The sequence below is a fragment of the Diabrotica virgifera genome, chromosome 5 (assembly GCF_917563875.1).
Source record: "Diabrotica virgifera virgifera chromosome 5, PGI_DIABVI_V3a".
NCBI lineage: Eukaryota > Metazoa > Arthropoda > Insecta > Coleoptera > Chrysomelidae > Diabrotica > Diabrotica virgifera.
The window spans coordinates 164,948,240-164,976,067 of record NC_065447.1 but is presented as its reverse complement, the minus strand read 5'-3'; the positions used below and the strand labels follow the sequence as shown (position 1 = coordinate 164,976,067).

General features: G+C 33.2%; 1 protein-coding gene across 3 annotated transcripts in view; it reads right to left on the bottom strand.

Annotated features, from left to right (window-relative positions):
* Positions 1-27,828, bottom strand: part of LOC114341169 (sodium-independent sulfate anion transporter) — a 127,092-nt gene that overhangs the window by 86,939 nt on the left and 12,325 nt on the right. For all 3 annotated transcript variants that reach the window (XM_028291953.2, XM_028291974.2, XM_050651654.1), the window contains exon 2: positions 8,770-8,934. In XM_028291953.2, coding sequence (XP_028147754.2) covers positions 8,770-8,934 — 165 coding nt within the window. The remainder of the gene's footprint in view (positions 1-8,769; positions 8,935-27,828) is intronic.

The window sequence follows — 27,828 nt, the reverse complement described above, 5'->3', positions numbered from 1 at the left end:
TTTTCCACAGAACATTTTAAAATTAGGAGAAAATACAACGCTTCTATTCACCTCCGTATAATGCCATCTAAGCAAAATTTTTTTTTACCGAAATAATAACAAACAACACCAAAACATGTATGTACCTATAAACTGATGCAAGAATCTTGAAAATCGGAATACAAATAATAAAGTTATAAACTGTCAAACTTAATCAAAAATTTTGAGTGGCGGAATTTTGTGCCGGTGAGTGTATATTATGAAAAATATAGATATAGAAAAGAAGAACAGTTTCCTTTGCTTATTTAGAACTGTATAAATACGCACGTGTTGGCCAATTTTTGTAAAGATTTTGACTTATTGATAAGATTACTCATTGGCAATGATTAATGGGCCATTAAACGTTTATCGAATCCTATTAAAATACATTTTATGACCAAAATTCTGCAATAATATGGATATAAAACGATTTGCATGACTTGCCCTCTTTTAAATTAGAATAAACGTTTTCATCAGAGGGTAAATTATTTCCTTGTCAACTGCACGAACTGCACCATCTTTATGAAGGTATATGTCATTCCTGATCTGTACTACTGTACTTACTTCCATCCCTTCTTAGGGAGTATTGGGCGCGATTGTGTTTCTTGGTTAAAAGTTTAAGATTGCTGACTGGCCAGATCAGCGCAAAATGATGTGTATATAGTTTTATATTATTATTCTTCTAAGGTTAACTGTTCTATAATATACCATGGATGGATTCACCAAATGAATTTAACTCCATACTCAGATTAAGAACCGAAAAAATACATCAATACTTGAGGAGCAAAGTCAACCTGTGCATCCTTCCTATCATGATAAATGGTACACGACAATTAGACCGAAATCATTAGATCGAAAACAGTAGACCTAACTCATTATACCGAAAAGCACTTTACCGAAACCTCACTAGACCGAACAGCATTAGACCGAAATGGTACATAAATTTAAAAAGATTGCAGTAAATTATGCTAAGATTTTGTATATCTGTTTTGTTTATTGTATTTTTGGCTTTAGCCAGAAGGCCCACAAGCCAGAAAAAATGAAGAGATTCTGCTGACAGATTAAAACGCCTCGTCTGTAACTTTGATGTTCATGGTAACATACTTAATTACTTAAGGGGGATGGCACATAACTTTAATTTTTAGTATTGTACATACTAAATAAAAAATAAACCAAACATAAATAAAAATAAAAAACAAAGCAAAAAACAACCTCTAAACTTGTCAGTACTTTGTGCTGCCAGTCCTAAGCCTGGATAAAGGGTGAAGGGAGGTTGATGTTACCCTTGCTCAGATTACAATCTTGTTTGAGAGCACCCTGTATTATGTACCTAATACTGTTCGGTCTCCTGCTTTTCGGTCTCCTACTGTTCGGTCTAGTGAGGTTTCGGTAAAGTGCTTTTCGGCCTAATGAGTGATGGATGTCAAACTTGTACCCTATCCAAGGCAAATATGAACAATAACTACTGTATTGTAGGGGAGCCCAAGCGGGGATTTTTGCAGTAACTCGAGCGGGTGAGATTATCATATGGGGAGAAACCTGGTACCCTGTAGATGTACCTCTACCATATATTGTCTCTAAACACAGGGGAGTTCGTTAAGGGGGGTCTGAAAAAAAAATCTATCCTTAGAAAAACTCGAAATCGTCAGATTAAGATAAGGTAAGTTGAGTACATGGAAAACAGTGTATATTTTAAAAATCTGACGATTTGGGCGTAAGGAAATGGGTGAGTCACAAAGTTTCACAAGAAAAAAGCGAATATTTCGCGAAATGAACGATAGATCTAAAAACTAAAAAATACGTGCTCAATATTTCTCAAAAATCTATCGAAAGATACCAAACACCACTTCCCACGGAGAGGGGTGGGGGTAAATTTAAAATTTTAAATACAAATTGCGCGATATTTCGCGAAATGAACATCAGATCGAAAAACTGAAAAAAACACTTATTCAATATGTTTGAAAAATCTATCGAATGGCACCAAACACGATCCCCGACGGATGTGGGGTGGGGGTTACTTTAAAATTTTAAATAGGAGCACCCATTTTTTATTGAAGATTCGGATTCCTTACGTAAAAATAAGTACAGTGGAACCTCGATAACTCGGATTAATCGGGACCGCGACTGATCCGGGTTATCGAAAATCCGAGATAGCCGGAGAATATGGTAAAAATTAATAAAATACGGTATACTTACAGATAAACTCCGTTAGAATTGAAATAACATGAAATATATTTATAAATATGCACAGTATTCACAGTAATACCTACTCATTAAAATTACTAAAAAAACACCAAACCCAAACGTAAGCAAATGGAAGCGAACAATAAAAGACACACAATACTAAAGACCATTGTTTATAAAAGAATTTTTTAAATAGTCTTTCCTAAACAATGCTGACAGTTTGAAATAAAAAGGAATAGATACTACAGACAGGTGGCTGTTGTTTCTGCGGCGTGTGCTATGAGTCATTTTTAATATCGTATAGTTCAAATTACACACATACACATTATCTCTCAAATATTATATTACATACATTTTTATTGTTGAAAGGTTTGTCTGATAATTAACTATTTTGATTGGAAATAAGCCACAATTAAATTGAAAAATACAAAATATTGAGAATCAAAATGTTTACCTGATGAAAATCGGTCCGGGTTAGCCGGACTTCCGGGTTATCGGGGGCCGACTTATCGGGGTTCCACTGTAACTTTTATTTGAAACATTTTTTCGAATTATGGATAGATGGCGCTATAATCGGAAAAAACGATTGTTGGAAATGGAAAATTAAATTAAAAATGGAAAGTCCCCACTAAAATGGAAAACTTTACTTAACTTTTTTTGGTTTTAGAACCTACTTTTCACAACTTAATAGGTCCCCAAAGCGCTCGAGAAATAAGCCACAATTTTACTAAAAAAATGATTTTATTAACGTTTCGACGCCCAAATCGGGTGTTGTCAAAATATTAATATTTTTTGTATTTTGACAACGAGACCCGATTTGGGCGTCGAAACGTTAATAAAATCATTTTTTTAGTAAAATTGTCGCTTATTTCCCATCAAAACTAGTTAATTGCAAAAATGCCACAAGAAAATAGCTTCAGAACAACATTAAAAATATGAACAAACTAACCACAACTACTGTTCTTTTTTATGGTGTGAAATCGTGGACCTTGAACGAAGATATGTGCAGAAAATTGGAAGCATTTGCGTTGTGGCTATATTGGAGAATACTTAAAATCTCGTGGACTGAGCGAGTCACAAATGAGGAGGTCATCAGAAGAATGAAGAAGAACCGAGAGGTACTGACTACCATCAAATCTCTAAAGTTACAGAGTACTTCGGACACATTATGCGAAATGAATCCAGATATGCCCTTCTACAAGCCATCCTGCAAGGAAAAATATTTGGAAAACGGGGTCCAGGAAGAAGAAGAACATCCTGGTTGAAGAACCTCAGAACCTGGTTCAACACAAGATCTGTGCAGCTTTTCCGCACTACAGCAGATAAGGTAAGCTTGCCATGATGTTCTCCAACCTTCGTCACGGATAAGCACATCAAGAAGAAGAAGAACCACAACTAAAAGAGCAATTGAAAGGTTAATGTTATAGTCTAGGCGCCAGAGGGGTCACCGTGTCATATTCAATTCTGATGGACAAACTCAACGGTTTCCTATGGATTTTTGGCTGCTGATTACGAATTTCGAGGGGGGATTTCGATCCGAGTGGTCAAAAAATTGTTATAAACAATTTAATTGTTTATAAATTGTTTATAAGGTTCTGGCTCATAAACTAAAAGAGACAAAAAAAAGTTTCAAATAAAATTTGTTCCTTAATAAAAAACTAAGAAAAAACCGTTTATTAAACTTAAATATAACAATTAGAACTCAAGATATTGTAAAATTAGTGCACAATGCAAATTGCAAAATAAGTATTTTTCGAAGCTTTATCGATCGTAACTCGGCTTTTACGCATGCAAATAAGTCTTAGAAGGTGTCGTTTTAAAGCTTAATTAACAGGCTTTCAAACAAAGTTTGTTAAATTACTTGATCTTCATTTGTTTTAAAGTTATACCCGTTTGAAGTTACAATTTTCTTAAAAATATTGTACATTCATTTGTTTATAAGGGTTTCAAGCAAATTTGAGCTACAAACATTTATACTTTAATGAACAATAATGATAGAACAACTCAAAAGGAACAATTTGGGGTTATGAAAATGTTCATAAGTTTATTTTTGGCCAAGATGTCGATATTTTAATGGCGCGCGCTATGAGGCGCAAGATCGGCTCACCGCGTAAAGGTTCACGCGCTAACTTCTCGGTGCAAATTATAATTTCTATGTATACATACGTTATCCTCATTTTTCATTTTTGAAGATCCTAATAAAATTTTATCATATTATAATTCTTATAATTAAATCATCATACTGTACCTCGTATCACCTTTCATTCTACTTACATTGCCTTCTATTTTTTGCACTAAATGAGAAAAAAACATTAAAAACTAATATTTCAGAAGTATAACTAAAAAGTAAGTTGATATTATTTATTAATACTATTTTTACAAACATTTTTTCATGCATCTGCAAATCTGCATAGAGATATACAGGGAATATCAGCTTTTTTACATCTGCATAAGTTCTTAGCGAAATTTTAACAGTTACATGGTGGTACAAGTCTGTTCTTGTAGGCAGTAAAACTAAAACTTTTTGAGGCTTCAGAGTCTAATTATCTATATGATATCCATATAAAGTGGATCTAGTTCTTTTGCAGCATCATCAAGTCCCGTCAATTGTGTGTATGCCGCCACATCATAAATGCTCGTTTTATATGCAATGATGATGCTGCAAAAGAACTCGATCCATTTTTATATGGATATCACATATTGGCTCATTTTCATGCGTAGAAGCCGAGTTGCGATCGATAAAGCGTCGAAGAATACATACTTACGTGACTGTGAGCCAATCTTGCGCCTCATAGCGCGCCATTAAAATATCGACATCTTAGCCAAAAATAAACTTACGAACATTTTCGTAAGCTCAAATTGTTCCTTTTGAGTTGTTTTATCATTATTATTAATTAAAGTATAAATGTTTATAACTCAAGTTTGCTTGAAACCTTTATAAACAAATAATTGTACAATTTTTTAAAGAAAATTATAACTTCAAACGAGTATAACTTTAAAACAAATGAAGATCAAATAATTTAACAAACTTTGTTTGGAAGCCTCTTAATTAAGCTTTAAAAGAACATATTATAAGGCTCATTTGCATGTGTAGAAGCCGAGTTACGATCGGTAAAGCTTCGAAAAATACTTATTTTGCAATTTGCAATTTGCATTGTGCACTAATTTTACAATATCTTGAGTTCTAATTGTCGGATTTAAGTTTAGTAAACGGTTTTTCCCTCGTTTTTTATTAGGGAACAAATTTTATTTGAAACATTTTTTTATCTCTTTTAGTTTATGAGCCAGAGCCTTATAAACAATTTATAAACAATTAAATTGTTTATAACAATTTTTTGACCACTCGGATCGAAATCCCCCTCGAAATTCGTAATCAGCAGCCCAAAATCCATAAGAAACCGTTGAGTTTGTCCATCAGAATTGAAAATGACACGGTGACCTTTATTTGGCGCCTAGACTATTAGGTATACGACTGTCTGCTTCAGATTGAAAGATGAACGACTTGGTAAGATCAAAAACAAAAGTCGAGAATGTCACAAGAAAAATTGCTAAACTCAAATGGAGCTTCGCAGGCTATACTGCTCGACAAATAGATCGACGTTGGAAAGCCATAATATAATATTGGACACCGTACCTTATACCAATAGAAAACAGTAAATGGCGGATATACGTCATTGGAGACTTAACGGAAGAGTAGGAATGAAAGATGAGACAGTAACGGATATAATTGGAAGGTATGGTGAAGAAGTGAGAAATGATAATGGAAAACGGTTAATAGAATTCTGCGTACTAAATAATTTAATAGTAACAAACACACACTACCAACTCAAAGACATACATTAATTTACTAGGCAAGGACCAAGAGAATCAGAAAAATCGATAATTGATTACATACTAATAGAACGCGACAATCGAAAGGTAATTCAAGACGTTAGAGTCAGAAGAGGACCAGAAATAAGTAGTGAACATTATTTGTTCGAAGCTAGAATAAAGAATAAAAACAAAAAACTCCAGGAATATACAAAAGAAGATAAAAGAAAAATTTAATACGAAACAATCAGAACTTACAAGCTCAGAAACAAAGAGATTGCCCTAAGATACAAATAAATGGTTGATTTGGAAATAACAGCTCTGGAAAATGCAAATGATAATAACAACCTACAACAAAAATGGCAATAATTTAAAAATATATTATTGGAAGCGGTGAAAAAAGTATGTGGCATTTGTAAAAAGAATGACAAGGTGAAACAAACAAACTGGTGGAATGCTGAAATAAAACAACAAGTGAAAACTAAGAAAAAACTTTGGAATAATTATTTAGGAAACAAAACAGAAAACAATCACAACAAATAGAAAGAGGCAAGAACTGCAGTAAAAGATATGATAAAAACGGAAAAGGAAAAGAGTTGGCATCAATTTGGACAACAGCTGGAGCATAATAGCAAAGAAAATCAAAAACTTTTTTACAGAACATTAAAATCCCTGAGAATAGACAAACCTAGTAAGGATATGAGAATTAAAAACAAAGAACGACAAATAATCACAGAAGAAGAAGAAATTATTGAAAGATGGCGGCAACACTTCCAAGAATTATTAACTACCACGAAAGTGGATAGGAATAAAGAAAACAGTAACGCGACAGGTAGTGAAGAACAGAGAACAAGCGTCGAGATAACAATCGAAGATACAATAGAAGCAATAGGCACACTTAAAAACGGAAAGGCACCCGGACACGACCATATACCACCGGAAATGCTGAAGTACATGGTAATAAAAGGTGTACAACAATTAGCTGAAATATTCAAAGAAGCAAGCAAACAAGAAACAATACCGAAGGACTGGGAGATAGGAGTAATATTGCCGATATATAAGAAAGGAGACCCCAACGATTGTAACAACTATCGAGGAATTACACTGTTATGTTCTTCACTCAAAGTCTATGAAACAGTACTAGAAAAAAAAGCTGAGAAACATTACAGAAACTACTTTGAGTGAAGCACAGAGCGGCTTTAGAAAGGGACGTGGAGTACAAGACCATATTTTCAAGGTAAAACAAATAATTGAAAAAACGTTACTGTCTAAAAACAAAGCATGTATGGCCTTCATAGACCTGGAAAAGACATTCGACAGGGTGAAATGACAAACTGTGTGGGACAGCTTGATAAGAAGAGGGGTTGACGATAAACTAGTTAAAATCATCAAAAGTCTTTATAAGAGAAATAGAAACTACATAATACATAAAAACATGAAATCAACAGAATTCGAAACAACTGAAAGACTAAGGCAAGGAGTTGTCATGAGCCCAACCCTCTTCAACATCTTTATGGACGAAATCATGAAAGAGTGCACACCACAACTAACGAAATTGCATGTAGGGTACAGGAATCTCCATAGCGTAACCATTTCGGAATGTGCATTCGCAGATGATGTCGTTGTTATCTCAAAAAAAAAGAAGACCTGCAAAATAACCTGCAGGCGTGAAATCACGCATTATGTAAACAGGGTATGAAGATAAATACACATAAGACGAAGACCATGGCAATATCGCAAGAACCAGTCGTAATAAATATACAAATTAATGAAGAGGAAATAGAACAAGTAAACCATTTCCAATACTTAGGCGTTACAATTGAAAATAATGGAAGGCAGGACAAAGATGTTGAAGAGAGGATTAGTAAAACATCAAAACTATTTCATGCAATAAAAAATAGCTTCTTAAACAAGAACGAAATCACAAGAAAAACTAAACTAACTGTATTATTCAACAACATATATAGACCAGTGCTTACATACGGCTGTGAATCATGGATACTAACAAAAAAAACTAAAGAGTAAGATACAAGCCCTAGAAATGAAGTATTTACGAAGAGTTAGAGGAGTGACAATGAGAGACAGAATGAGAAACACAGATATACGCACAGATCTTAAGACAAAATCAGTACTTGAGTATATTGAAGAAAAACAACTAAGTTGGTGGGGACACATGAAAAGAATGAAAGACAACATATCGGTGAAGAAAATATGGGAAGCTAGGATACAAAAGAAAAGAAATAGAGGAAGACCAAGAGAAGATTTGGATACAGTAGTCGCTAAAATCATCCAAACGGGAAAACAATAGCAGAAGCAAGCCGATTAGCATACAATAAGAAACAATGGTCAACATTTGTACACACGTGAAAAGACGTGTCAGTCCCGACATTGAAAAGTAAAAGGGACTCAAAAGACTATATAATATATACACCTTACAAAGGTAGAGGACCAAAAGGAAGACAACAGATGAGATGATTAGATGACATAAAAAATAGCCGGAACAAATTTGAAGTGTGCTGCTCAGGATAAAGATTAGTGCAAGGAGTTGGAAGAACCTATGTCCAACAATTGACGATAGAAGGCTAAGATGAAGAAGAAAAAGAAGTGCCGCAATCGAACTCGAGCCGTCCGGCTTAGCAAGCCGTTAGCTAGACACTGAAGTACAACCACCACATGTGTTATTTAGCGTTACATTTAGCCACCACATGTGTATCTTATAAAATAGATCTAAAAAAAAAGTATATTTAAGTAACTTACCTGCAACGACTGCATATGCGATACCTTGTGGAATTTCTGTAAGACCAACGGTAAATCCAGCCAGAAGATCCTGTGAAAACGTTTCTAGATCATAAGATGGGAGCCATGTTAATATTGGAAGTCGTTTCTTTGCTAGGTTTCTTATACTTGAATTTTCTACTGTTCCTGAAAATAAAGAAATAGTAGTTAGGTATTTGATACACAGCCAATTTTTAGTACACAAAATATATATTTTAAACATATACCATGACCATGTAAAGAAGACACAGACTGAAACATTGTCGAAAGCAACGACCAGAAGATACTTATATTTTTATTAGAGAATCTGGTCCGACACAAACCTGTAATCTGTTCAACCATAAAAATCCGAAATATAAAATAAACAAATATAGTTTGTCCCTTTGTACTGTAGTTTGTATTTTTATCTAAATGATAGCCATAATAGACCTCTTAGGTCGAATGGAAAGGTGGTTAAGCGCTCAGTCATATTGAACTAACATAACCTAGTCTAAAGGTTCGATGATAAGGAGAAAGAAATCTAATTTGGACCCGCGTTAAGAGTTTTTATCTGAAAATTTCAAAACATTACTCTAAATTTGTTTAAGACCAATTCTTCGTAAATGGTATATTTCGTTTTGATAACTTTTTTATATAGATAGTAGGATACAAAAATTTAAATGCAATAACGATTAACTCCCTTCTATACGCTGACGGTAAATAGTTTTAATCACAGACCCAGTAGAGAAATTAATCTCAATAAAGCAAAACTTATGATAATCAATGAAAATGAGAAAAAAGAAAGAACTACCAATATAATAGTAAAGGAACAAGAAATAGAACAAGTATGTATATACTTTTGAATATTTGGGAAATATAATAACAGATGATGGGAAAACGGACGTGGCAATAAGTAAAAAACTGAAAAAGGCTACTAACGTGTATTACTCTTCAAATAATACAATTTTTGGAAAGTCAGAAATAGATAACAAAACTAATCTCGGAGTATATACCTAATATAACAGCATAGTAAATCCGATAATGACGGAAACATGGATTGTGCAAAAGAAATAGTCCAGTCGGGTTAGACGAATAACAGGCCTATGACCTTGCATTAGGAGCTGCCCCAAATTTTTTTCTTCTAATCTTTAGGGAGGGTCAATAGTAGTGTAAATTTAAAATCTCGACTGAATTGCGCAGTTGCGTTAGCAGCCATCTTGATTTTAAACTAGAACCGTTTTTGCTCAATATCTCCGCCATTTTCAACTTTTCGACAAATAGTATACGAACCAAAATTGATGAAAATGTGATTTTCTATAATTTCTGTTATTACAATTTTTTCGGGCGGTCGATATTTTCCGAGTTAAGGCGAAAAATATTGACAGTTAGAGCATAGTTATTGAATTATTTCGTTTATTATTAGTTTCACGACAAAAATGTTCCTATACAAAAATAGAGAGAATTAAATTCTACACAATTTTAATTTCTTTCATTTTTTTGCTAAAATTAATATTTAAGGTAGTACGTATGCGGTAATATCGCGAGCGTAAGACCTGATTGATTTTATATCAAGTGTTTTTGTTCAAAATCTACAATATTTTCAATAAAATTGTTCAAAATATGATTTCCCACAATTTCTTTTTAACAATTTTTTTCATGCGGTTGATATTTTCCGAGTTACATGGGAAAATAGTAAAAAGTGGTGGGGTGAGTAAATTATTTAATTGAATCTTGTTTCCGAGCTGCCCAAATTTTATAATTCTATCCTTTAGGGGAGATCAATAGTAGTGTAAAGTTAAAATCTCGACTGAATTCCGCGGTTGCACTAGCCACCATATTGATTTTAAATGAGAACTGTTGTTGCTTAATATCTCCGCCATTTTCAACTTTTCGACAAAAATGGTGGGAACTAAAATTGTTGGAAATGCAATTTCCTACAATTTCTTTTGCACAATTTTTTTATGCGATCAATATTCTCCGAGTTAAGGGGGAAACTAGTGGAAGCGGAGGGGAAACATAATTATTGAATTGTCTCATTTATTATTAACTTTACGATATAATTGTACACAAACAAAAATAAAGAGAATTATATTTTATACAATTTTGGAAACTTCCAATGAAACATCAACCAAACTAAGTATATAAAAGACAAAAATAATAACTTATATGCATTAAGTTCACTTAATTTTATTAACTAGCGGGTTCTATTGGTGGAATTTGTTTGTCGATATTTTAAGTTTCATGTCAGCTAATATATTTTAATATTTCAACAATTTTTTTTAAATTTTGGACCCTGTTGGGGGAATTTTCCCATTCCCCCCTTGTAGACCAGCCACTGGTTCTGTCGAAAAATTGTAGTAAATAGTAATTGCAACAATTTCAGTTCTTACACTTTTTGTCGAAAAGTTGAAAATGGCGGATATATTGAACAAAAACAATTGCTATAAAATCAATCAGGTCTTACGCTCGTACCTTTACCGCATACGTACCACCTTAACCCTTATCCGGGCAAGGTGGGTCCAACGGGCCCGAGACGCTAATTCTTTTATCATAAACTGATAAAAAAATTTTATTGAATTTTATGCATCACTGAATTTGTTTAGAAGTATGTTTACTTCAACATAGTCATGAGCTATTCAAAATATTCATTATCATTTTTGAAATTATTGCGTCGAAATAATTTTGTCACTTAAAGGGGCAACACGGGCCCATCGGACCCTATTTGTATTTACACCTAAAGTGTAAATCTTTGTTACAGAAGTTAATCTGGCAGTCAGGTAATGTTTTTGTGGATTATCTAAACGACTTTATGATTCCGTAAATCCAATAATAAAGTCTAAACGTGTAACAAACAATGTAATCATCTATTTTATGTGAACATCAAAGAGATGTCGACAATAGGTGTTATATCTATTCTAAATGAATTTTAAAAACTGATAATCATTGTTGAAATGAAATAATATTGTTAGGTGGGTACCTATACATCTTTTGAAATAAATAATGCATCTGCTATCAGTCGTTTGATATCGATGTTAGTGTCTACAACTAAGCTCCTAAAATTAGATGGAATTACAGTGAAAGTACATATTGCGAATAAAATGTACCGAAATCCATTATCAGCTGCAGAACTGCAAGATATTGCTAATAATTTATGGGACTCCGATGATGAAGAATCTCCTGAAGTAGGTGGTATTGAAAGTGACTCTGAAATTAAAGATCAGCTTTCGGAAGCAAGTGAAGAGGATGATCAGCAAGTAGTATTGACTGATAATGAAGAAGAATGTGTAGCTACAAGTTCCCCAATTTCAGAGTGTGTAATTTTTGAAACTAAGGATGGAATTAACTGGAAGAATCAACTACAACTGACAGGACGTATGCGATCCTGCGACATAATAAAAAGCAAAGTGCACAAAGTAATGTTTGCCCCTGGTCAAAATGTAGATGGTCCTGTTGATCCCTTTTATTTGTTTGTGGACGAAAAAATTGTGAACGAAATAGTGAAGTGTACAAATAGAGAAGCCGAAAAAGTCCTGGGGATAGGGAACTTGAAATATTGCAACTCTACAGAGCTATATGCCTAAGGATCGACAAATTAGCAGCAATACGCGATGTGTGGAATCAAGTTAACCAAAACTTTGAGAAGAAAACTATTTACCAGGAAAAAATTTAACGGTAGATGAGCAACTTGTTCCGTATCGAGAAAGGTGTCCTTTCAAGGCAGTATATTCAAAGCCAGTTAAGTGTAAGCACCCTCGAGGTAGACCGCATACTATAAGAGCACCTTTTTTTAATCTAGACAATTTAAATTTAACTTTAATAAAAAATAAAAAAAAGAATATTAGAAAAATATATGGGTAAATATGAATAGTACATTCAAGAACAGTGGTGGGCCCAACGGACCCGGGTTGCCCGGTTACGTAAGTAAAATGTGTTGCCCGGATGAGGGTTAAATATTGATTTTATCAAAAAAAGAACGACATCAAAATTATACAAAATTTAATTCTCTTCATTTTGTAAAACTAATAATAAACGAGATAATTCAATAATTCCATAATTATGCTCAAACTGTCACTATTTCCCCCCATAACTCGGAAAATATCGACCGCACGAAAAAAATTATAATGAACAAAATTATAGAACATCGCATTTTCAACAATTTTAGTTTCTACACTTTTTGTCGAAAAGTTGAAAATGGCGGCGATATTGAGCAAAAACGGTTCTCGTTTAAAATCAAGATGGCGGCTAACGCAACGGTGGAATTCAGTCGAGATTTTAAATTTATACTAACATTGACCCTCCCTAAAGGTTAGAAAAATAAAATTTGGGGCAGCTCGTAATGCAAGGTCAAATGCTATCCCGACTGGGCTAAAACATAAATCAATGATAAACGCGACCAAGATGAAATACATAAGAAGATAACTTTTTGTAATAAATTTAATTTTTGTGATAAATTCGTTAGTCCTGTCGCCAGGGGGGGTACAACGGCCTCCTTAATTCAGATGGACTTACCCAAGTTTTTTTTATATATTTTGACCCGCAGAATACGAATTTTTTGGGTAACAGTTGATCCGGATGTCGATAAGATTGTTATAGACAAAGAACTTGAGGAATTACATAACACTGATTTCTCGCAAAACATGTTTTTGTATTTTTTGGGTCATTCTAGGCAAAAAATGCTCTGACAAGTTTTTTCGTAGGATTAATAGTTTTCGAGATAACCGCGGTTAAACTTTCAAAAAATCGAAAAATTGCAATTTTTGAACCCGAATAACTTTTGATTAAAAAATAAAGTAGCAATTCTGCTTACCGCATATGAAAGTTTAAGTCAAATTATATCGGTTTTGATTATTTGCATTGCTAAAAATTTATTATTTTATTGTTAAACAAAGCTATAAAAACCTAGTACGTGAGTGATGTTTTCAATGATTTCTCATTTAAAATCGAACGAGTAGGTAGAGTAGCTACAAGTGCAAGCGAGGCAATTTCTACGTAGCATGCGTTAAAACGCATGTATTAGCACGGGAAACACTGTGTTTATAGCTTTATTTAACAATAAAAAAATTAATTTTTAACAATGCAAATAATCAAAACCGATATAATTTGACTTAAACTTTCAAACGCGGTAAGCAGAATTGCTACTTTATTTTTTAATCAAAAATTATTCGGGATCAAAAATTGCAATTTTTAGATTTTTTGAAAGTTCAACCGCGGTTATCTCGAAAACTATGCATTCTACGAAAAAACTTGTAGGAATATTTTTTGCTTAAAATGACCCAAAAAATACAAAAAGATGTTTTGTTTTGCGAGAAATCCCTGTTATGTAATTCCTCAAGTTCTTTGTCTATAACAATCTTATCGACATCCGGATCAACTGTTACCCAAAAAATTCGTATTCTACGGGTCAAAATATATAAAAAAAACTTGGATAAGTCCATCTGAATTAAGGAGGCCGTTGTATCCCCCTTGGCGACAGGACTACGTGGAATATTTAAATTTTTTTTACCTATAGTATAAAAATTTCCCGGAACACTGCATTTTGTGAAACATTGCGTTTGACATGGACATTTTTCTTGCCCGTTAATGACGAAACAGACGACCAATACGAGAGAACCAAAGTCTGCATCATCAAAACTTGCCTTAACCCTTGTAGAATAAATAAGGGCATACGAGATTATAAAACAAATTGATTTAAAGAAAGAGAAAATTCTCTTTAGGTCGGAATGCAGAATCCTTGGTAACAATCTATCTTGGTTAAATCTAATAGGGATCCAGCGTACTAAAAAAAGTTGATTAATAGCAAGCTGAAAATGTGTTAATAGCTTAACGGTGTCTAGTCGGACAAACTCTGATGTATGGGAACACTGAAACAGGTGAAGTTTTAATTGTGGAACAGGTTAAAAATTTGGAACGCCAGACTACGAAAACGTTCCACGTATTTTGTCGGACAGAACTTTCAATTGATTTGTTAACCCTTTCATCAAACACTCATGCAAAAATCAGACTGGTATTTATCACCAATTGGGCATTTTAATAAGTCCGACAGGTAGAACATGTCAAATGACAGGAATTCATCATCATGGCATCTACACTCCTAGCGGAGTGATTGCCGCCCTCTTTGGGCTCTTCCGATTCGTTTGCCGCGGTGAATCAATTCGCACATTTTGGTTTTACAATTGGTTGTGTGACTTGTTATCTTCTACAATTTTTCTCCATTCGTTCCTGTTTTTGCTTCTGGTTACCCATTCTCTAACTCCCATCTTCTTAAGGTCCTGACAGGAATTATGTTGGTGATAAATAGCAGTCTGATTTTTGCATGAGAGTTTAATGAAAGGGTAACAAATCAATTGGAAGTTCTGTCCGACAAAATACATGCAACGTTTTCGTAGTCTGACGTTCCAAATTTTTAACCTGTTCCACAATTAAAACTTCCCCTGTTCCAGTGTTCCCGTTCATCGAAGTTTGTTCAACTAGACACCGTTAAGCTATTAACAAATTTTCAGCTTGATATTAATCAACTTTTTTTTGGTATGCGGGATCCAGGCCTATAAAGCGGTATTTCCTTAAATCGATTTAAATTTCTATACCCACTGGATAAATAGTCGGCAACATCGTATCAGCGACATTGAGCAACATGGAATGTATGGAATAATTCGCGATTGAAAATGAAATAGAGGGCAGGTCGAACGCAGTAAAATGGCCGATATAAATGGTATAAACCAGTGATGTGGATGTGGGAGAGAGGTGATACGACATAAGGGATGATTTTGTATTTACTAAATGGGACCACTTGATTTGACACTTTTGTGCTACATCCAACTTGGCGACGGGCAGATTTTTATACGTTATATATGGAATGTGTTATTAATTAGTTATTAAAATTATTAATTACATATTTATATATTTATATAATATAATATAATTTTATAACTATATATTTTATATAGAGCAGAATATACTATATACCAAAGAGTTGTTCCGCCATATTGGATGGAGCGTTTTGCGAGTGAAACCGAGCCCATCTACTTCACCGTATGCCGCATCCCCTCCCTCCCACATCACTGGTATAAACAAACATTCACTTGAGGAACAGAATAATACCGATTTTATTTAAAATATTTTTTCTACAAAAGTGTGTGTTAAAATAGTTATTTTTCTACGGCCGTGCTAAAAGAGCCACTTTCACGCACGCATTTCGTTTCCGAAAGTTGCACTTTCCCGCACGGCGTGCGTAAAAGTAAGTTTTTAAAAGTAAGTGCGGGAAAGTAAAATACCTTGTAATATGGCATTATAATATATTATAATACATGCAATAAACTAATATTTAGATATTATTTACTAATTTATTTCAAAGGGTACCCCCGTTAAGATAGGCAAAATGCCCTCACTCTCAGAATTCAATATTTTTAATTTTTTTACGTTCTGTGCAACTAAAAAATGAGATAACGCGGATTTTTAGCTCGCCACCCCCCTTACCCCTCCCCCACAGCCTAAAATGTAGATTTTTAGATTTAATTTTTTTTAGTTGGGTTGCAGTTGACATAAAAATTTCAAAAAATTCACACGTGTAACTGAGGCTTTTACAAAACATGTCCATTTTTTATGGACCCTTAGGTCGAGTGTACATAACCTCAATATTTTTTTTTAACTTTTTTAAAACCTATAACTTTTTTTGGAGGGAGCTGCAGGTCCAATTTTTCTTGCATTTTGTGTATTTTATCAAAAGCTATCTCTCTGATTTTTTTCAGATTTTTCCGTCAGGTGCGCCATCTTGAAAAATCCGGAAAACTGTTTTTTCAGGGGGTTTTTAGGGATTTTCTCCATTTTATAGACTGCAACATAGATCAACTTAAGGTTTTGTTAATAGATTATGTATAATTTGAAATAACTGAGTATTTTAGGATTATCAAAAATTGGGCAAAATACCTTTAAACCCCCCCAAAAACCATGTTCTTTTAAGTTATGTAAGGGTTATTGCGGGCTTAATGATATTTTTTGAGGTCGATACAGCCTGAATATATTTTTTATTTTTTTACGTTCTATATGATTTTAAAAAATTAGGACTCACCGCAATTTTAGCCCACTTCCCCTATTCCCCCTCCCCCACAGCCAAAAATGTCAATTTTTCGATTTTATTTTTTTTTTAATTTGGTTTGCAATTAGGTTAAAAATGTTGTTCTGAAGCTATTTCTTTGTGGCAGTTTTGTAATTAACTATTCTAAATGGGAAATAAGCCATAATTTAACTAAAAAATGATTTTATTTTCCATCTGTAATGCGATAGAGAGAATTCGATAATCTGTGACGCACTGAAAAAATGGTTTGGGACGATCTATATAAATAAGTCAGATTAAATTAAATTATTAGAAGAGTTTTTTACCAATCAACCTTTTTGTTTAATTTATTAATATTTTGTATTTTGACAACGACGTCCGTGGTGGACGTCGAAACGTTAATAAAATCATTTTTTAGTTAAATTGTGGCTTATGTCGCATTTAGAATAGTTAGTACCTAATTATTAAATTATAAATTACAAAAAATTCACACGCAGAGCTGAGCCTGTTACAGAACGTCTATTTTTTATGGACCCGAAGGTCGAGTGTACATATTATAACCTCATTTTTTTTGTTTTTTTATAGGTACGTATAAGTTTTTTTGGCGATGGCTGCTAATTTTTTTTTTGTCTTTTGTGTATTTTACAAACCATCTACGTTTGGCTCCTAATGCAAATAGTCCACGCTGTATGCTTGTCCCGTTAGGTAAATTATTCCGATTATTTTTTTGCACAAACTTACTCAAAAACAGGTTCTTATAACAAATCCACAAGGTACCAGGCAGTACCGCGATCGGAAAATTGTTTCAACATTTTTTTAAACGAATTCAAAAAATCAATTTCTTCACTTCGGACAAATTTGTTTTAGATTCTCTGGATCAAGCTGAGCAAAAAAGGTATCTTGTGATTTTTCTATAAAATTGACTGTTGACGAGTTACATGCAATTTCAAATTTGAAAAATGCGAAAATGGCCATTTTCAAGGCTTAATAACTCGGTTAAAAATTATTATTATAAAAGTCATAAAGTGACCAACTCAAAGTTTAAAGCCTCCCTGCAATAGCCTAAAGAAATTTTTGTCATTATTTTATTGCTAACTATTATTTTTAATAATTAAAAATGAGCGCTAAGCATGTATTGAAGCGGCCGTCCGCGAGAGAGAGATGTACATGTACAATATTCATTGGACATTTTAAAAAAATATCGAATGGAAGTCAAAAATACGTGTTAGAAAATAAAAAAGGAATTTTGAGGTTATATGTATGTATTGTACACTCGATCTACACGGGTCTATAAAAAATAGATATGTTTTGTAGACGCCTCATAAAAATTTTAAATTAATTGCAACTGTAAACAAAAAAAAAAAAATAGAAAAATTGACGTTTTTGTGGGGGCAGGGGGGTGGTGTGCTAAAAATGCGATTAGTCTTATTTTTTATTCACATATAACGTAAAAAAAATGAAAAAAAAATTCAGGCTGTATCGATCTCAAAAAATAATATCATTAAGCCCGCAAAAACCCTTACATAACTTAAAAAAACATGGTTTTTGGGGGGTTTAAAGGTATTTTGCCCAATTTTGATAATCCTAAAATACTCATGTATTTCAAATTATACATAATCTATTAACAAAACCTTGAGTTGATCTATGTTGCAGTCTATAAAATGGAGAAAATCCCTAAAAACCCCCCAAAAAACAGTTTTCCGGATTTTTCAAGATGGCGCACCTGACAGAAAAATCTGAAAAAAATCAGAGAGATAGCTTTTGATAAAATACACAAAATGCAAAAAAAATTGGACCTGCAGCCCCCTCCAAAAAAAAAGTTATAGGTTTTAAAATAGTTAAAAAAAAATTTGAGGTTATGTACACTCGATCTAAAGGTCCATAAAAAATGGACATGTTTTGTTAAAGCCTCAGCTATACGTGTCAATTTTTTGAAATTTTTCAATCAATTGCAACCCAACTAAAAAAAGTTAAATCTAAAAATCTACGTTTTTGGCTGTGGGGGGAGGGGTAAGGGGGGTGGCGAGCTAAAAATCCGCGTTATCTCATTTTTTAATTGCACAGAACGTAAAAAAATTAAAAAAATTGAATTCTGAGAGTGAGGGCATTTTGCCTATCTTAACGGGGGGTACCCTTTATCTTATTGTGTTCATGTTTTAATGAAATTAGCGCGATTATTTCATTCATAGGAGATTCTGACCAATAGAAAGCTACAGAAATCTAAATTAAATCGATTATTTTTTAATGATTTTAACTTCCAATCGTATAGTAAGATATTTGATCACGAGTTTAATTATGTCCAATCAGATTAAAATTATACTGAGAATTATCTACTGTAGAAAATTACCGATATAATTTTTTTAAGTAGATTGTTTCTGTTTAATGGCAACCAGTTTCCTAGTTTTGACAACTGTCACATTTAAGAAAATATCCATAATATACGTATTAAAAAACAATCTTACGAATATCACACGACAGTAAGAATAAATAAGAAAATAATGCTTAATTTTTACTCAAATTTGTTGTCATTGGGCAATAGCCACTCGAGCCCTGCGGGCTCTCGTGTCTATTGCCAGACAATAAATTTTCGAAAAACTGTCGCATTATTTTCAATTTATTCTCACTCTCTTGTGATATTATACCCGATAATTTTTGATAATTTCCAGTCGTCAAGTATATTACGTCAGATGCCCTTCGTTGCTACGAAAAAATACATTCAGTGACATTAATGACAATTAATGTTTTAAAAATTATAAAAGTGATGAATTTCAACCGTCAAATTAATATTTATAACAACTGTTTGTTTAATTGTACTAATTTGTACTTATATAAATAAATTACAATAAAATTTTGGTTTTGAAGAGTTTAATTCATGAAATAATCGCAACAAATTGCACTCGATCTCTAAAATTAATATAGAATTTTAGAGCTCTTGTGCAATTACTACTGATTATTTCATTCATAGGAGATTCTGACCAATAGAAAGCTACAAAAATCTAAATTAAATCGATAATTTTTGATAATTTCCCGTCGTCAAGTATATTACGTCAGATGCCCTTCGTTGCTACGAAAAAATACATACAGTGACATTAATGACAATTAATGTTTTAAAAATTATAAAAGTGATGACTTTCAACCGTCAAATTAATATTTATAACAACTGTGTGCTTAATTGTAATAATTTGTACTTACATAAATAAATTACAATAAAATTTTGGTGTTGAACAGTTTTATTCATGAAATAATCGCAACAAATTGCACTCGATCTCTAAAATCAATATAGAATTTTTGCCCTCGTGACATTTTGACATAATTTCACTCGCCTTCGGCTAGTGAAATTACAACTGTCAGAGTGTCACTCGGGAAAAATTCAATAATTTTAGAGCTCTTGTGCAATTACTACTAATAATTCGATGAAATAGAATTATTTTGACATAATATTTAAAAGTCAGATCAGTAGACAATTACAATGGTTTTGAATCGTCGTCATGGAAACCAATATCGTCGTCTGGTAACCCATTATATTGAAAGTTTGGTTTTGACAACCTTGTCAAAGAATTAATTTGTGTATTTTCACTTCTAAATAAAAATTGATAAAACTCTATTTTTTGTGGCTTTTTTCCAAACGTACGGCCCTAGAAAAAATATTGTTCCTAACTCATGCGGAAAGTGTCTTCCCCGCACTCGACTGGTTGCCCTATCGCGTCGTTCGGGTCAACGGCAGTCTCGTGCGTGAAAGTATCACTTTCCGCACTAGTTAGGAAATAGGTAGTTATTTTAACTTTACGTCGACTTTAACACTGACGTCGGTCACATTACTTTACGAATTCTTCAACATTTTCTTACTTTCACTGCACTCAGCTCTCCTTTCAGCGAAGCTAGAATTTTCAAGGTTTACACCTTATCGTTAAGTACTGCAAACGGTATTAAAACTCAACAGTGCGCTTAAATTAAGGTAATCATAAAAAATAAAATGCATTTAAATACACAGACAAAAAAACGTGTATTACCATTTTTAATAGTTTAACTATCACCTGGCCTACAATTTCCTATGGTTGGTTGCTTTTCTATAATTAACAGGAGTAAAATAAAGTTGCGCTTATTCAGTGACGACAGGAAAATAAAAAATAAATAAATAATTGTCATGGAAAATACATCAGTTTTGGAAAGAACTATTGGGAACTAATGCAGGATTACTTCTGGCAGTTAAGACATTAAATATTTTTTGCATGATAAATTAATAAATTCAAAAATACAGATATAATTCTGAATGATCAACTTGAGAGAAACAGCTCCCTTCTTTTCAACTTATTCAGTTAAAGACTAAAATAATAATAATAATATCGTATGGCATTTTTGCCGGGAAGATCCTTTCGGACAGTTCCTGGCACCACTTGCATCTGTAACCCTGTTAGGTAAGTTAAGTAACTAGTGTCGAGTTAAAAGTAAAAGTGTAGATTGAAAAGGTCAGCAATTTACATTTTCACTGACGGAAATTATTTCACAGTCTTTTCAAAATGGCGAATAGTCCTGGCGCGGTGTTAATAAGTAAAGAATTACTAGAAGAATGTCGAAAATTAGAAAAAAATCAGGGAGTTTGCCTCTTTCAACCACAATAAACGAGGAGTATAAACATCAGCGCTTTCTGCTCCACTCTTTTCTGACTTCCTAATTTTTGCTAACTCTACAATAATAGCGAGTGTGGATAGTTTTTATTTTTGATTGTATGTCGCCCATATTTAATCCAGATAAATGTAGCTGTTTTAGTAGGGACCGGTTTGCATTTTCACAAACAATATATTTATTTTATGGTAGTCCTCAGATTTATTATTCCACAGGCACTCATAATTACGATATATTTCTAGAAACATATCGTATCACTGAAAAGTCATTTTACGTAGGCATCAAAATATAAATTTATGACAAAAATACCGAAAAAAACAAGTTTACACTTTACACTAGTGGTTCATTGTGGAAGAATCATCCAACCATTTCATCAAAAGTAGGAACACCTTCTATTTTGTTCCCTGTTTACTTTGGATGTGCATCTTAGATGAAATGTAGACGAAGAGTATGTTTATACCTTTCATTGCAGATGAATCATTCACAGTGTACATGAATAGTGAAAGTGTAGATTGAAAGGTCAGCAATTTACATTTTCACTGACGGAATTCGTTTCAAAGCGTTTTCAAAATGGCGAATAGTCCAGGCGTGGAGTTAATAAGTAAAGCATTACTAGAAGAATGTTAAAAATTAGAAAAAAATCAGGGAGTTTGCCTCTTTCAACCACAATAAACGAGGAGTATAAACATCAGCGCTTCCTGCTCCACTCTTTTCTGACTTTATAATTTTTGATAACTCGGAACAATAGCGTGTGCGGATAGTTTTTATTTTTGATTTTATGTCGCCTATATTTTAATCCAGATAAATTTGGCTGTTTTAGTACAAACTAGCATGCATTTTCACGGATGTATATTTTACGGTAGTCCTCAGATTTATTATTCCACAGACACTCATGATTACGATATACTTCGAGAAATATATGCATATGTTCGTCTTTCCACTGAAAAGCCATTTTACAAATTGTATCAAAATATAAAAATGTATTCGACTGTGTTTTGATGCCATCGAATGTTTAGTGATCCGAAAAAAACAAGTTTACACTTTACACTAGGGGTTCACGGTGGATGAATCATCCAGCCAGTTCATCGAAAGTAGGAAGACGTTCTACTTCGTTCACTGTTTACTTTGTATGTGCATCTTGGATGAAATGTAGATGAAGAGTATGTTTATACCTTTTGTTGCAGATGAATCATCCACAGTGTACATCTAAAGTGAATAGTCTAAATTCGCCTTAAGGCCTATAACGTACTCTCCGAGAAACGGTGAACAGCTCATATCATTTTTAGAAATGAAACATGGATTGTCTGTTAAAAACTATAAAGTGAAGACACACAGTAAAATACATCACTTGAAAAAGTCACTCTGCTGAAACATCTGTAGTGACATTAATTTGTAATCAATTTTGTGGAAGTATTGAAAACGAAAGTTGTCATTGTTTTATTGTTAGATAAAATGAACTTCCATCAGGTCGAATTCATCGCTTAGTACAAGAAACAAAATAGCTATTTGTATAACAAGGGAGGAAAGTGCTACTTTTCCTCCCGAGAATGAAGTTTACTGCCCGACGCGTAGCGGAGGGCGGAGGGAATTGCAAAAAAAATATTTTCTGAATAACTGTTGTAAAAATTGTTGTACAGCTTTGAAATTTTTGTCAAATGAGGTTTCTTTGGTGCTTAATATGTGATAAAAATTTCAAAGCGATTCATTCAATTGTTTAAATTTTATTCAAATTGTTTATCTCAGAGAGCATTTTTTTTGCAATAACATAAGTCAGAAAAAAATGACCTTAGAACCATTCCACAGGTGTCAAATGAAAGAGCATGAGCTACATTTTCAACATGGTTTAAAAAAGTGAATAAAAATGCATTTATTAGTAATAAATAATTATGCAAAAGTATCGTCAATTTTTCTTTATAAACTTTTTGAATAACTTTTTCCAAAAAAAAAATAACTTTTTTACCCTGTTTTAAGTGCACAAGCGCTAAGTAATGTTATCTATATCAGTATTGATAAAAAATTGTAATAAATATGTATAATTTCTTATTTAACAAAATAAAAAGTTTATAAGGAAAGATTTACGATACTTTTGCATAATTAGTTATTACTAATAAATGCATTTTTTATTCACTTTTTTTAAACCAAATTGAAAATATAGCTCCTGATCTTTCATTTGATACCTGTAGAATGGTTCTAACGTCATTTTCTTCTGACTTATGTTATTGCAAAAAAATGCTCTCTGGGATAAACAATTTGAATAAAATTTAAACAATTGAATGAATCGCTTTGAAATTTTTATCACATATTAAGCACCAAAGAACCCTTATTTGGCAAAAATTTCAAAGCTGTACACTAATTTTTTACAACAGTTATTGCGAAAATATTTTTTTTGCAATTCCGACCTTTTTTCGCAATTATATTAACAATAAATAAGTATATCAAACTTTGTAATACGTCATTTTAAAGCTTTTTCCATAATCTCGAAGATATTTGTACTAAAAAAACCATAAGTTTCCCTGTTTTCCATTGATTTGAAAAAAAAGTGAAAAATGCCATTTTTTGACACTTAATTGTTTATAAATAAAAATGGCCGCCAGACCCTACGCAGGAAATAGTTACAATTTGCTCTTATTCGCGGTGTGCAAGTACTCGGAAGGGATACGCGAAACGATCGTGCGCGAATAGCGGAGAAATATTGCAACTTTCTTAAATAATTCATATTGTCAATTGAAATTGTCAAATTGACGTACATTTTATACCTATTGTCATTTAAGAAGAAAAATTAAATATTGCCCCACAATATTGATATGATATGCAATTTTTTTTACCACAATACCTTCGAACCAAAGTGTTCGATTCTTGTATCCTTCCCGTTCTCACTTACGGAGCTCAAACCTGGACATTCACAAAAATGAACATGGATAAGATTAGAAAAACTCAAAGAGCCATGGAACGACAGATGCTTGGTATCTCACTAATAGATCGGCAAACAAACGAAGCAATCCGAAACAAAACAAAAGTAAGGGATGCCGTGGAACAAGCGGCTAAATTAAAATGGAAATGGGCTGGACACAACGAACGTCTCGAAAATGGTAGATGGAGCAAGGAAGTTGGAAACTGGCGACCGTACGAAGCGAAGAGACCAAGAGGAAGACCTCAAATGCGCTGGAGCGATGACATCAGAAGAGTCGCAGGACCAATGTGGAAACGCCTCACACACAACAGAGATGAATGGCGAGAAATGGGAGAGGCCTTTATTCGACATTTCGAATAGAAAAAAGGCTATAAAAAAAAATGCAATTATTATATAAAGGTAAATTTAATTAATTGTATTTTGCTTGCAGTACTGCATTTTAATAACTAATTTTATTTACTACATACAATTGTTTACGTTTTGATAACATAACCTACATCTTATTTTTTCTTCTTATTATTTTTGTTTGGACTATGGCCTTGACAATTATCCAGTAACCAGGACCATATGATTGGCCAATATAATTAAAAGTGTAAATAAAAGTGCAGAGCGAAGAAACCAGGTGTCGCTTTTCCGAACTTGCACGGTCCCAATAGGTATTACCTGTCGAAAAAACGCTTCAGTACCCTGCATGCCCCGCGCACTCTAATAAAAAACATGTAATCGTATTTATTTTCCTTCCATTTTGTCAGAGGCGCTGATGTCGGCATTGTGATTGGTGGAACATGACTTTTGACAAATCCTGCGCTATCCGTGAATCTGTGTTCAGTGTTCGTGTTCCTTCGTTCGTTGTCGTTCAGTTATTTTATATGGTCGGTTATGTGATGTGTTTGTGTCACGATAAAAAGCTGATATTCAGTCGTGTTTTTTGATATTTTTGTTATTTTGTAATCGAGTACCTTTTTAAAGGTAAGTTTTTCTGATTGTAAGGTAGAGATTTTCTGATTGTAGGTACTGTTTATCCAACAGTTTTAAAATACACACTTTATTTCGCGTTTTGTTTAAACATAAAGTAAACATTTATTTAATCCAAATTAAATACTCATATTTCTATGTAAAATGTCACATTATTGTATAAATAAATAATTAAGAAACAAAAGTTGTTTGTGTTTTACCTTTATTGTCCACTTGAATAAAATAATATTAAATATTGGAAGTACCGTATGGAGGCTATGATGTACCTAGTATGGAGGCTAGATTACGCTACCCTTCCTATCCAATCAACAACAAGAACGTTTAAAATTTCACACCTATCATGTCGAAGCTACAGACCACTTACGTGGAGGCCAGATTTGTAATATCCTTCCAATTAACCAGGGCCCGGATTACGTACACTCGATACGCATCGTATCCGCCATGTTTTACTGTAGCGCCTTATGGGAAAACATGGCGGATACGATACGTATCGAGTGTACGTAATCCGGGCCCTGGTGCTGAAATACGTGACATATTTTTGGAAGGGTAAGATCGCATTCTACCCAATCACACAACACTTTTTTCTATGGTACCCTGGCTGTTCAAGTGTCATGGAAAAAAGCTTATTACCCTGGACTAATTCGTTTATCGCGTTAAAACGTTTTGCTATTACTCCGTACAGAAAACTACTTCTTTTTCGTGCATTGTTCTCGCGTTAAACTAAAATACCCGATAAAACAGGCAAATTTCATTATCCTTGACATTTTAGACATAATGCAAAATACAAAATAATGCAAAAAACTTTCTGGATATTGTTTTGTTAAGATGTTATTTTTTTAGGGGTTTGTTTTAAACTGGGGTCGATACTTTTTATACCACCGTATAATCTGCAATAATTCTTTACAAAAAAAGATTACTCGTATATTTGACTGTTCTGTTTTATTGGCATGAATTTAAAATATATTTACATATTTTACTACAAAAGGATACACAAAATACTACTATTTTTATTGTGTCGTTACTTAACGCTTATAAGGCGTAGAGAATGAGTCAATACGAATGAATTATTATGTTTTATCAACCTTGACAATGCCAATGTGTTTGGCTTGCTCTCTCTTTGTTTTATAAAAGAAAAGTGTCCATTAAGTAATTGTTGAAATTCAAACAATTCAAAGGAAGTTGTTGGTAAAGAAGTTAATGATTTAATGAAATGTCGAAATTTGTGCCATACGCTAATTGAATGGGACTACTCCTACACATGTCACCTCTATTCCTATTGGTTATACAGCCCACATTAGGTGACAATCTAGTAAACGTATTACTGGACACAACTCAACAACGCGGATGTAATATGTCTCTTAAAATCCATTTTCTTCATTCCCACCTTGACTTTTCCCCCAAGTTGTGGAGCTGTGCATGATGAACATGGAGAAAGCTCCCATTAGATCATTTTAATAATTGAAAAAAGATTCCAAGAACTATGGAACAAGGTTATGTTTGCGAATTACTGCTGGTTTATATGTATACGAGCCCCTTCCAATGTCGGTTGCCCAACCTATGGAATTTGCAGTTTATGGCGATTACCATAAACAAATCATAATTTAGGTACATGCTATTATAGATTTCCATTTTAATTAATATGGCATTTTTAAGGTGGCCCCTTTCTTTGTCTCTCTATTTATTTCGGTTTTCTTTATAATCTACTTCCTGTGCAGTTAGTACGATGTTTTACTTTCTTTTTGGCTTGGTTTTGAATACCGCGTCAGTATCTCCAGTCTAGATATATTGATCCACTTTCCAACGCTCGTCGTTCAAAACACCTGAGGGTTGGTTGCATTGTGAACGTCTTCAAACCTGAATTTTTTCGTTGAATCTAAATTCAAAGACAGAACATCCCCTTGGATTCATTTTTACGATAAAAATTAAAATAGTACCCAACTTCTGGGCATCTTTTCTACCCATTAGGTTGACAGTATGTTAAACTAATTTGGCGCCCAACATGGGCCCAAATCTTTTTCATTTTACCTACATTTGATTATTTCTATCAGAAAATTTTACCCACTACTAGGGGACCTTACAAATTTATCTAAAACCTACTAACTTAATTTTCTGTTTTTGTTATCTTTTGTGAAATAACAAATTACCCTTTTGATCACTTTATAAACAATCACACACTTAATTAGCGATAGTGTTACCAAGAGAAGGATTGATGAAAGATATTTATTTAAATTGTATTAAGACTAAGTTTTCACTATAATGGCATATAAAACAACATAATGCTATTCTACATCCCACCAGAATGAAAACAATGGGAACCTTCTCTGGTTACACCTCCGAGGCTTCTACAATTTGCAAGCCATACGGATGCTGAGACTAAGGAAGATGAGGGAATTCTACAATTTACAATTTACGTCCCATAAATTGTATTGTTAATTTATTTATATGTAATAACCCATGAAAAATTACGCGATTTGATTCTAGACAATATAAATGTTGATGACTG